Source organism: Hirundo rustica, chromosome 15 (assembly GCF_015227805.2).
Source record: "Hirundo rustica isolate bHirRus1 chromosome 15, bHirRus1.pri.v3, whole genome shotgun sequence".
NCBI lineage: Eukaryota > Metazoa > Chordata > Aves > Passeriformes > Hirundinidae > Hirundo > Hirundo rustica.
Window position 1 is genome coordinate 14,401,927 of NC_053464.1, and position 11,555 is coordinate 14,413,481.

At 54.1% G+C, this 11,555-nt stretch overlaps 1 protein-coding gene and 1 long non-coding RNA gene across 2 annotated transcripts; one reads left to right on the forward strand and one right to left on the reverse strand.

Annotated features, from left to right (window-relative positions):
• Positions 1-6,285: 6,285 nt before the first annotated feature.
• LOC120759630 (uncharacterized) lies at positions 6,286-9,412 on the forward strand. Its single transcript, XR_005703207.1, has 3 exons — positions 6,286-7,431; positions 8,468-8,626; positions 9,284-9,412. It is a non-coding gene; the product is annotated as an uncharacterized LOC120759630 (long non-coding RNA).
• Positions 8,551-11,555, reverse strand: B9D1 (B9 domain containing 1). The gene is made up of 7 exons (XM_040079096.2): positions 11,488-11,555; positions 10,791-10,859; positions 10,607-10,718; positions 10,445-10,541; positions 9,996-10,058; positions 9,291-9,358; positions 8,551-9,207 (listed from the first exon to the last, which is right to left on the reverse strand). Exons 1-7 carry the CDS (start codon positions 11,542-11,544, stop codon positions 9,080-9,082), a joined length of 594 nt encoding a protein of 197 aa, XP_039935030.1. The 5' UTR covers positions 11,545-11,555; the 3' UTR covers positions 8,551-9,079.

An 11,555-nucleotide genomic window follows, 5' to 3' on the forward strand; every position in this document is an offset into this window, starting at 1 on the left:
CATTGGAAGGATTGGATCCCATTGGAGGATTGGATCCCATTGAGAGGATTGGATCCCATTGGAAGGATTGGATCCCATTGGAGGATTGGATCCCACGGGAGGATTGGGATCCCATGAGAGGATTGGATCCCATGAGAAGATTGGATCCCATTGGAAGGATTGGATCCATCTCCTGGTGGGAAGGAGATTTAGGAACACAATGCCAGACGGAGCTGTGTAGGTCAGGGTAGCTCTGGGAATGCTCAGTGTGTGGATGTTCCTGTGCAGATGTTGGATCCTCTGGGATCCTCTGGAATTGGCAAGGAGGGTTCCCAATCCTTGTTTTAATAGAGGAGGGAAGAGGATTGCTGTCCACACCCAGCCCGTCTTTAACAACAAAACAAAACCCCATTGATGTTGCCTTTCAGAGCGAGGAAAAGCTGCTTCTGTTGTTGTTGAAGTTATTGCAGAGCCAGGAGCAGGAAGGGTGTGATTCCTGCCGGTGGGGTCAAAGTCCTTCCCAGCCGATCTGGGACGAGATTCCTCGGGGTTCTTTTCCCAGTTGGGTTTGATCAGCGCTGGAATCGAGGTCACCCCGTGTTTGTCCCTTGGTCTGTCCCCTGAACTGAACTGAACTGAACTGCAGGGGATGGGGCACTGCCTGTCCAGCCAAGAGCCCTGGCCACGTCCTGGAGGCTGATAGGAAAGGACGAGGTTGGTAAGAAAGGACGAGGTTGTTAAGGAATATTTAGGTGCTGAGATGATCCGCAGCCGGAGCTGTCGCTGTGAATTGCTGAAGCTGTGCTCTGGGAGGGAGCCCTGGCTAAATGAAGCTGAGGAATGGCTTAATTGTTGTTTTTCCTCCCGAATCGCTGCCCCCCGAACTTTATCCCTTTTATTTTAAACAGAGACGTTCACGGCACGACAAACCCCGAGGAGGCTCCCTGAGGAGCCACAGCCCAAATTCTGGTGCTGGAAGTATTTAGGCTGAGACTAACGAAGCCCAGATCCCAGGCTGGCACAGGGCTTGTGGCAGGAGCTGAGTTTAGGAGGGGAAGGAGCTGGTTTGGTAAATGCTCCTGGGCTGGGCTGTGTCCCCAGGGGGTGACATGGGGCGTCACTGTCCTGGCTGGGGATGCTCTGAGTGTTCCAGCTCATTTTGTGATGATTTTCCTGCTCTCCAGCAAAATCCCACATTTCTGGAGGATGTTTGTGTGTCCCATCGCATCCCCTCTGCCCCATCTCTCCTTTTCCCCCTCCTTCTATTTCTCACTTTGCAATTATTCAAAGTGCTTTTTTTTTGCTTCCTCTTTCGATTTTTAAAACATTAGTAACCCGAAATAGCCTTACTGGTCAAATTGACCAAAAAGTGTTAGATATCTCGTAAAAAGAATAAATTAACACACACACACTCCTCCTTGGCATAATCCCCCCCCAGATAAGCTCAGTTATTTATTCAGTTTTATGCTCTAGAGGGGGCAGGGAAGGGAAGCCCTGGTGGGTTTTGGTGTTTCCAGTTTTTTGCTGTTCCGGTTCGAGGTGAGCTCTCTGCCTGAATATTGCACAGGTGGGGACAGAGAGGAGATTTCTTTTTTTTCCCCAGCAGAATCTCACACAAAACTCTTCCTTTCCAAGCGTTCCAATATTCCCCAAGCCTCTCATAAATCCCGGGAGCCGGCTGCTTTTTTTCTGGATTTGTGCTGACTATTGCCATTATTTCCTGTATAAATAATTTATCATTTGTACTATTGTATCATAATGTCTGTATCTTTGTGTCATTTTTTTTTTCTCCCCCCCCCTCCCCAAAGCGATGTCGCAGGTGTGTGATATTTAAACGATGCCATCGGGACAGTGGGAAGACGAGAGGGGTTTGGAGGTGACTGGTCAGAATTAAAATTGTATTGCTTCTATTTCCGGCCGTGTTGCTTTTTCCAAGCTTCTTTCTGCGTGGTGTTTGTTAATCCCCTTCCCAGCCAGGCCCTGCCGGGTGGGGATTTGCAGGGAGCTGCTGCAAGGTTTGTGGTAGGAGGAATCTCCCCGTGGCTGAGGGCTCCTGTGGATTCCTTGGGTGCATCCGTGACTTTTCCCAGGACAGGCTGCTCTGGCTGGGAGAGCGGAGGGTTCCTGTGGCTCACTGAAATCGGGCTCGGCTGAGACCTTACCGACTCAATAAAAATGCAGATTTGTTGTGTGGCAGGCGGCTGAATTCCTTCTTTAAACCGCGCTGCCCCTGGAACAGGGGGGAGCTCGGGGCGGTGCCTCGCTGGAGGCTCTGGATTTGTGTCCAGGCAGGAATTTGGGGAAAGGTGGCTGTGGAAGGAGGGCTGGGGAGCTGGGACACAACCTGGGCGAGTCCTCACTTCCCACTTTTTTAGCTCAGCCTTGGCTCTGTCCCACGGATCACATGGCAGCGCTTCCAGCCTGGAAGCGATTCGGGCTTCTCATTCTGCCCGCTTTAATTGAAGGGCGCTTCATTAGCAAGAGCTGCCTCTGCAGAGCCCCTCCAGGTTCCCTCTTCACTTTGCTGCCAATCAGGCTGATCACTAATCAGTGATCACTAATTAATGAGCTGTGACTGTGGGAAAGGCGGCTTTGGGGAGAAAAGTCTCTGGTTTGGTTTCAGCCGGAGCTGCCTGGGGAAGCTGCAGCTCCAGAAACGCTCCAGTTTCCCTGGAGAAGCTCTGGGTGCCCCTGGATCCCGGGAAATGTCCAAGGCCGGGCTGGACGGGGCTTGGAGCAGCAACCTGGGACACTGGGAGGTGTTGGGGTTGGAACTGGGTGGGATTTAAGGTCCCCCCCAACCCAAACCATCCTGGGATTCTCTGATTCTACTCCCACCTCTCAGAATTGCACATTTTGAGTTAAATCTGCTCTGTGTGGAAGGAGTGGGAATGGCTCAGAGTGGAGGCTGTGGTGGCTCTGATTTCTTCCAGAGCAGCTGGGTTCTGGTGAGTTCTGGTGGTTCTGCTGGGTTCTGGGGGCTGTGTGAGCCAGGGGAGCCGGAGCTGCCCCAGCCCATGGTCCAGCTTTCCGCTGACCTTGCAGAGCTGCTCCCCCATCCCACATTTCCTCTTCCTCTCCTGAGGAGTGAGGAGGATTTGCCCGCTCTGCAGAGGAAAAGGACTCTGGATAAGGATTTATCTCTTGGCTTCCCCTTTCCCACGCTGCTGCTGAAGATTTTGCTGAGGTTTTTTTGCCCCTCTGTGCTGAGGGTGCAGCTCTGCCTCTTCTGCTGCTCCTCACGGAGCTGCGAGGAAAGGGCTGGGCCCATCCCTGGCTTTGGCCTCTCCAACACCCTGCAAGCTGCATTCCAGGGAGCCAGGGGGATTTATGAACCCCTCGCGTTCAAAACTCCCGTCTTTTTCAAGTGGACAGGTCACATTTATGAGCTGGATTTCCCGAGGGCTGCCGTTTGTTTGGGAGCCCGGGATTAGGAATGGTGAAGGGGCAGAGTGGGCTGTGGTGGTGGCACTTCTGTTTTGCTGTTGAATTGTTGCACCCTGTAATTACTGAAGCCCAGGAGTGGGAAGCTCCCCTTGGTGCCAGTTCCACTGGCAGGGCCTGGTGATCCATAGGGAATTGGGAGGTGGGAAATGAGGATTGGGGATACCCTGAGGGGACACGGCACATCCTGGGGCTGTGCAGGGGGAGCCTGGAGCTGCTCCAGACCTGGACTGAGTTGTGGGACCCTCATGATTTTGGGAAATACCTCCCTGAGAGATTAAAGAAAATCCCACCACACCTCTCCCTGTCCCAGTCTGCTCCAAGCCCCATCCATCCTGGCCTTGGACACTTCCAGGGATCCAGGGGCAGCCCCAGCTTCTCTGGGCACCTGTGCCAGGGCCTGCCTGCCCTCTCAGGGAGGAATTTATTCCCAGTATCCCGTCTAACCCTGCCCTCGGGCACTGGGAAGCCATTCCCTGTGTCCTGTCCCTCCAGGATCACCTGTGTCCTCTCAGCCCAGCTCACGTCGCTCTGCCCGAGCTGTTCTTGGCCCTTGTTGAGCAAACACGTTCCCATTTCAGGTGAAGGAAAATCGATGAAACCTCAAACCACGCAGATAAAACCGGAGCAAAGGTGGAGTTTGAATTCCCAGCTCCCTGCCCGCTGCTTCCCGACAGGAAACCTCGCTGGGACACGGGCGCTGCCAGCTCAGCATCTCGATCAGAGATCCTCCCAAGGCAGGAATGACATCCTGCCCCGTTTAACCACCAGCTGCGGGTTGGATCAGAGCTCCATCCCAGCCGGGGGAATGCTGCTGGAGCAGAGATATCGGATTTCTCGTGGCTGATGAGCTGATTGATAACCCCCGAGTGAATCCATCCCCCGTCCCGGCTCCTGCGGGATCAGCGCTGCTTGGGCCGGGCTGGAGCGGATGGAGGCGAGAATCCTCCACAGGGCGCTGATCCAACGTGGGCTGATCCCAGCCATCCATCCTGAACCCTCCTGATCCCAGCCATCCATCCCAAACCCCCCCAGTCCCACCCATCCATCCCGAACCCTCCTGCTCCCACCCATCCATCCCGAACCCTCCCGGTCCCACCCATCCATCCCGAACCCTCCTGATCCCACCCATCCATCCTGAACCCCCCCAGTCCCACCCATCCATCCCGAACCCTCCTGCTCCCAGCCATCCATCCCGAACCCTCCTGATCCCAGCCATCCATCCCGAACCCTCCTGATCCCAGCCATCCATCCCGAACCCTCCTGCTCCCAGCCATCCATCCCAAACCCTCCCGCTCCCACCCATCCATCCCGAACCCCCCTGATCCCACCCATCCATCCTGAACCCTCCCAGTCCCTCCCATCCATCCCGAACCCTCCTGCTCCCACCCATCCATCCCGAACCCTCCTGCTCCCACCCATCCATCCCGAACCCTCCTGATCCCAGCCATCCATCCCGAACCCTCCTGATCCCAGCCATCCATCCCGCTCCCACCCATCCACCCCAAACCCTCCTGGAATTCTCCCCAGGGCCGCGGCTGAACCACCTCGAGCAGAGCCTGCGATGGAAAAGCCATCAGACACCTTTGTGTCCTTCTTTCCCTGGAACCTGTGAAAACCACGGTTTTTCCTGCCTTCTTCCTAAAGGGTTTTTGTGGCCGTGGAATGGAATCTGTGGATTTTCCAAGCTCCGGGGAGCCGTTTGTGCTGTGCTGTAGCAGCCCTGCAATCCGTGGGCTGCCCGGGGTTGTGTTGGGTGATGGTGGTGGTTTTTTTTTTTTTTTTCCCTGCTTTTTTCATATCTTCATCAGCAAGTCTGGCACTAAACGGAGTGATGATATTCTCCGAGGTGAATTTGGGTACTTAAATATCCTGGCCTGAATAGGGAGCCAAAAATAGACGCCTTCAGCAGTTCCGCGCGTCTGCTGCTCTTCCCTCGGAAGGACGAGAGGCTGGATCCCTCAGATCCCGCTGGGAATGCAGGGGTGTCGTTCCCTCCCTCCCGGGGGCTCAGCTCTGCTCTCCCTGCCCCAAGGATGGGCTCTGAGGGATTTGTGCTGTCCTGTGCTCCCCAGCACCGGGAGCTCTGCAGCCAGGTGGGAGCTGCAGCTTTGGGAGTTTTTGCTTCCAAAAGCGGAGGCGGCTCCTGGGCTTGCAAATACCCGCGAGGGTCTCGGGAGTTGTGGTTTGAGCTGCCCCACCTTTGCCTCCCAGAGGACTCCTCAGGTGATGGAAAAAGCCCTCAGGGATGCCCTCTGCACCCCGAGGGTGGATGCTGAGAGGGGACAGGGTTGGGCTCTTTGGAGAACATCCCAAACCGGAGCCGGTGGCTGCTCCAGACGCGCTGCTCGGGCCTTGTGCTGGGCGCTGGGGGGTTCTCAGTGCCCTCACGGGGGGCTCGGATCTCAGGGACACCCTGGAGATGTCCCGGGTGGGTTCTCCAGGGCCACCAGCCCGTCCCGCTGCGGCTGGAGCCCGGAGGGAGAGGCCCGGGCTGGGGGCTCCTGCTGCCTCCCCGGGTCTGGGTGAGCCCAGGAGCGGGGAATGCTCCAGGCTGTGGGCGCCAGCCCGGCTCTGCCCTGCTCCCACCCCAGCTGTGCCCCCCAGACCCTGTCCAGCACCGTGGATCCAGGTCCTTTACCCCCACCGTAATGGCACAAGCGAGAGGAAACAAATCCTGCCAAGAACCGGAGCGAAACCCCCGATTTTCTTCCAACGCGGCTGCTCTGCGCTTGAACGTTTGATTTTTTTTTAGTTTTTTCTTTTTTTTTTTCTTTTTCTTTCGGAGCATTTCACAGATCTCCTGCTCCCAACCCGGCACTGCTGCTGGGGAGAAGCTGCTGTCAGCTTGAATCCCTCTCATTTTCGGATGGAGATCGTTCCCAGCTGCCGCGGCACTGCTGGTGTAAAGCGGCCGGGCAGCCTCGGGGCAGAGCCGGCTCCTCCGGCGCTCGTGGATGCTCCGATCCCGGCTCCGTCCCCTCTCAGCAGCCCCGGGATGTGTTTGTCCCCTGCTCTGGGGACAAGGGGCACTGCCGGGGCAGCCAGCACCGGGCGATTTCCACGGAGGAAATTCAGAATTCTTCATTCAGCCTCGGAGTTAATTAATTGTCGTTAATCGCTTCCAGCGTTTTTTTCCTAAAGGTTGGGAACAGCCACGAGAGGGCAGGAGCCGCTCCTGTTTGTCCTTTTGGTAGGAAAGGCGGTGAATACCGATTCCTAAGGATTGTCCCAAGGATTTTCCTTTTCCTGGAGGGTTTGATCCCCAAGCTGCTGTTCAGTCCCTGTCCTTGGCTGTCTCCCTCCCCCGGTAACAGCAGGAAAACTCCCTTGGAGTGAATCCAAAGCCTCTCCGGGCCAGGAGAGCTGCAGAGATCCCAAACATCTCCAGGCTCCTTGGTTTGTGATGGCCTTGGAGCCCCTCCCGTGTTCTCCTCGTTCTCCAGGAAGATTTTTTTCCCCTGCCCGTCTGGAATTCAGAGGATAATGACCAGTTTCACCGTCTGGGAGAGATTTCAGGGGAAGGAGGCAGCAGAGCTCCAGCTGAGAGCCGCGTGCTGCTGGTGCGGGGTTGGGAATTTCAGCGCAGGTTTGAAGAGAAGGGAGAACGATTAACCAGGAAAGGAGCAGGGTGTTCCAGAGAGGAAACCACCGTGAGCCTCTGCTGCTGGCTTTTACTGGGATTTGGCTGCTCTTAAAGCACCGGCTCTTCTGGGGTTTAACTTCCAAGAACAATTAGGGATCCTAAATCCCTTCCTCGCCACCGTTCCCCGCTCAGGGTGCCCGTCCTTACCCAGAGATTGCGAACGCCCTGCCGCACCTGAGGAGCAAAGATTGCCAGCAGGAAATGATAAAAGGCAGCAGCAAGGTCATTTCTGGGAGAAGCTTCTGAGGGGTATCCAGAGCTGCCCCTCGGATCTGAGGAATGGCTGATTCCAAACATCAGCTCCTGGGGGAAAAACTCACAGGAAACTTAAATCAGGAAATTTTGCCCAACCCCTGAGGAAGGTAGGTGAGGTTTTAGATATACTCAAGCCACTGAGGAGCCCAAAACCCCCCCCAAAACCCAACTAAACCCAGAGAAAAGAGGGGAAAAATCTCCAGTAATGCAGGTAAGCAGTGTGGGATCTGTTTAGAGAGCACCTTAAATACCCTAAAGGTGTCTTTAATCCCGTTTTATGGAGCTCAGGAATTTTGCTTTCCATTGTTTTTAACCTCCCTTCCCCTCAGCTCTCAGGGGGAAGCTGCCCCAGGTCTGGTTGTTCCCGCTGGGGTTAAACACCCGACAAACAGCTCCTTTGGGACAGGAGGGGTCCCGGGGAGCTGGGTGGGAATAAACCCCCAGGTCTGGGCTTTGCCAGGCTCCCGTGCCTGCTGCAGCTTCCTTGCCGTTGGAATGTGGGCAGGAACTGCGCTCCAGGGGAAATTGGCTCTCCAGGCAGCAGCAGGAGGTTCAGTGTTTGCCTCCCAAGCCTTTCAAACACCGATATTTATGCTGCTACCGGAGCTGACCGCTTCCCAAAACTTCCGAAAAGGGAACAAAATTCCTCCGAGCCAACAGGAAATGCTTCTGGAATTTGGATTCCAACATGAATCTCTCAGTTCAGAGATTACAAATTACCGAAACAACTCCCCTGGAAGGGTGGAATCAACAAAAACAAGGCAGGAGGTGAAAAATTATCCCTAAAAACTGCTGGAAAAGTCTTTCTGTGTGGTACAAAGGGTGCTGCTGCTCCCAGCAACGTTCCAGTGACCACTTTATGTCTTCGGAAATTCAATTTATTCCATGCCACTGTGTGTAAGAACAATCTCTGCCCGGGTGTTTGGTTGAGCTGAGGCCTGGGGGATTTGTGGTTCATCCCTGGGTGTTTTTCTCGGGATTTCTACACTTGGAAGTCTCGGTAGTTCCCTTTTAGGGAGGTGTTGTCGTTCTCCTGGGGTTTGCATTCAAACACAAGAGGTTACATGCCCAAAATTGAACAGGAAAATGACTCAGCAATTAGTCACTGCATCGAAACACTTATTTTTCTTTTCTACCTTTAAGTCTGGCAGAGCTTGGATGATTTGGGCCTTAAAAACATCCTGGCACCAAGGAAAAACCCCTTCAGCAGCAGAAAGACAAACGAATCCATCGACACAACTGAGTTTATTCAGCCTAAAAGAGCTTGGAGGGGGACGAATTTCACAGGACCATTTCTGGAAGGTGCAATAATTTCAGTTCCTCGTTTGCAACAACAACAGAAACCCACAAAAAAAAAAAAAAAATAGCCCAAAACAACAACAAAACAAATTAAAAAAAAACAACCAAAAAAATCACTGAAACGTAACTGGGTTTGCAAAGTTTTAACTGCAGGGAAACTGCTACAGCTCGAAGCTTTCTGTGCCATTAATTCTATAAAAAGGTGTACAAAAGGCTGCTATAAAAATATTTTGTTCCAGGCCTTACTCTGACCCCTAAAAACACTGAAAGTTACCAATAACATCAATTCCCACAATACTTCAACCTCACTGAGAGGATCAGGCTCGGTCATTTCCCCAAATCCTCCCGGGCTGGTGGGTTTGTTGTGTGGGGTTTTTTTGGGGAATGATTGAGTTGAAGCAGCTCCTCCTTTCCCCTAAAAAAGCCCCGAGGAGCTTTGAGCAGGTCCTGGGGAGCTCAGAAGCCGTGGAAGCCCTGAGGCCCAGGCCCCTCAGCGGCGGGGACGTCGTAGCCCAGCTTGTGCAGATCTTTGGTCATCACGTTGAAGGAGACGGTGACGAAGCCTTGGGATCGCACCCTGGTCACTGGCACGGGCGGGATGGGCACGAATCCCGTTAGAAGAGGGTTTGGGAGGAATTGTGGAGCTCTTTTCCTTCCCAGGACTCACCTTCCCGTCCTTCTCCCTGCGCCACCACCTTGGGGTCGGTGAATTCCGGGCGTCTCCCCGTGAACCAGCTTGGAGGAGAGAATACAAAATGAGGAACTGCGGGGCTGAGGTGGATCCAGGGCAGCAGTGAGGCCGCCAGGAGGGTGTCCAAGCCTGATTCTCTTTGTTGAGCTACTGCAATCAAAGGTAAGTTTTGTCTCAAGGGGAAAAAAAAAAACCCCAAAGAAACCGATTTCATACAGATTTTGTTAAATCTTTTTTTTTTTTTTTTTTTTTTCTGGGCTAGAAGGATCTCTCTTTTTATTTTTATTGTTGAAAAATTCCTCTTGATCACCCAGAGGACCAGAGAGGCGCAGAGACCTTGGATTTCTTAAAAAAAAGTAGAATGGGAATTGGTTTTTTTCATGGGTTTGCTCCTCCTGTTGGCTGTCCTTCCAAAACAGCCCCGAGAAGATTCAGGCAGTAATTAAGTGCAGTTATCAGGTAATTAATATGCTTTTAATAGAATATATTAATAAGTTTGTATGAATATATTATATTAATGCAATTAATATTGTTGTTATATGTTTATGAAAGTTTTTCAAAAAGACCTAGACACCTGAAAATGTGATTTTTTTAAACCTACAGGACACAAAACTGGTTATGGCATTTTGTGGCTAAGGAGAGAAATTCACTCTTTAATGAATTAAAGTCATTAATTCTTACCTTGTGAGCTGCTGCAGCCTCGAGGTGGACTCAGGGACGAACATAGCAATGGTTCTTTTGTGCCTGAAACAAAGAGGAGCCTCAGGAATGACCAAAAAGGATTTAAAAAAAGGATTTTTATATTTATGAAGGCACAGAGTTCCTGACACATCAGGTGCTTTCCCCCCACACAGACAGGGTTTGTTTGCACAGGAACAACGGATCTCCCTCCATTCCCAGGGGTGGGAATGAGAATTTGACGTGTGAGGAACTGAGCTTCACATCTGGGCTTTAGACAGGCCGGTTTGGCCTTTACAGGGTTACCAAAACTTACTCCACAAAGAAAGATCTCAGCCAAAAAAACCTTTGTGAACCGGGGAGATTTTTTTGGGGGGCTTTTTCTGTTTCTGGAACAAGAGAACAAGCGCCCAGGGAGGTGTCTGAGTCCTGCAGGCCGGGCTGGCGCTCACCTGCCCGGCACGAAGGGCACGTGGACGGCGCCGTAACCCCTCACCACGTCGTGGCCGAAGAAGTCGGGCCCGTAGACGCTGAGCACGATCTGCGGCCCTGCGAGGAGGCGGGGGTGAGGGGGGGGGCTTGGCAGCAGGGCCGCGCCCCCCCTCGGCACTCACAGCCAAAAGGGTTGGTGCTCTTGAAGGTGATGTCGATGGGGAAGTTCCAGACCAGCGTGGTGGGCGAGACGCTGCTCTTGGAGGTGATCTGGGAGATTCCCTCCTCCAGGCCCTGCAGGGAATGTGGGGTGAGCCCGGGGGGGTGGCAGGGAGGGGGGACGGGGGGGGGACACAGGGGCTGTACCGCCGTGGGGACCCAGTCCTGGCCGTAGACGAAGGAGAACTTGCAGTAGAGGTCATCGAATCCCGGGAACTGCAGGGGAGAGAGAAAGGGAGAGGGCCCACTGAGAACTCACCGGGAATTTTTGAGGATCTGCCCGAGTCAGGGTGCTGAGGGCAGCCTGTGCCAGCGAGACTGGGACAGACAGGATGGGTTTGGGAGCTGAGGCTGGGATGGGTTTGGGGAGCTGATATTGGGATGGGTTTGTGGAGCTGAGATTGAGGTGGGTTTGGGGAGCTGAGATTGGGATGGGCTTGGGGAGCTGAGGATGGGATGCGTTAAAAGGCTGAAATTGGGATGGGTTTGGGAAGCTGAAATTGTGATGGGTTTGGGAAGCTGAAATTGTGATAGGTTTGGGGAGCTGAGGCTGAGCTGGATTAAGGGGATGAGGCTGGGTTGAGTTTGGAAGAAGGAGGTGAGACAGCGATGGGCTAAGGGGGATGAAGCCAGGCAGGGTTATGCGGGCGCTGAGGGTGTGCAGGGCTGAGGGGGATGAGGCTGTGCTGGGGGCTGAGGCCGGCCAGGCTCGGGCGCGGGGGGGGCAGATCCTCATCCCGCGCGGGCGAACGCAGCACCGAGACCGAGACCGGGCCGGGACGATCCCCCCATCCCTCCGTGTTGTCCCGGTGCGTTTCCCGTGCTGTCTCCGGGTGTCCCGCACCTCCCCGCTCTCGATCTCGCCGCTGACGGCCAGCAGGAACACGCTGGGCGCAGCCATGGCGGGCACGC

Bases quoted from the DNA above. Each gene is read 5' to 3' on its own strand.
- B9D1 (XM_040079096.2), bottom strand. From the start codon at position 11,544: ATGGCTGCGCCCAGCGTGTTCCTGCTGGCCGTCAGCGGCGAGATCGAG. The intron at 10,719-10,790 runs GTACAGCCCCTG...CATTCCCTGCAG, and splicing joins AGGACTGGGTCCCCACGGCG to GGCCTGGAGGAGGGAATCTC. The intron at 10,542-10,606 runs GTGAGTGCCGAG...GCCTCCTCGCAG, and splicing joins GAGCACCAACCCTTTTGGCT to GGCCGCAGATCGTGCTCAGC.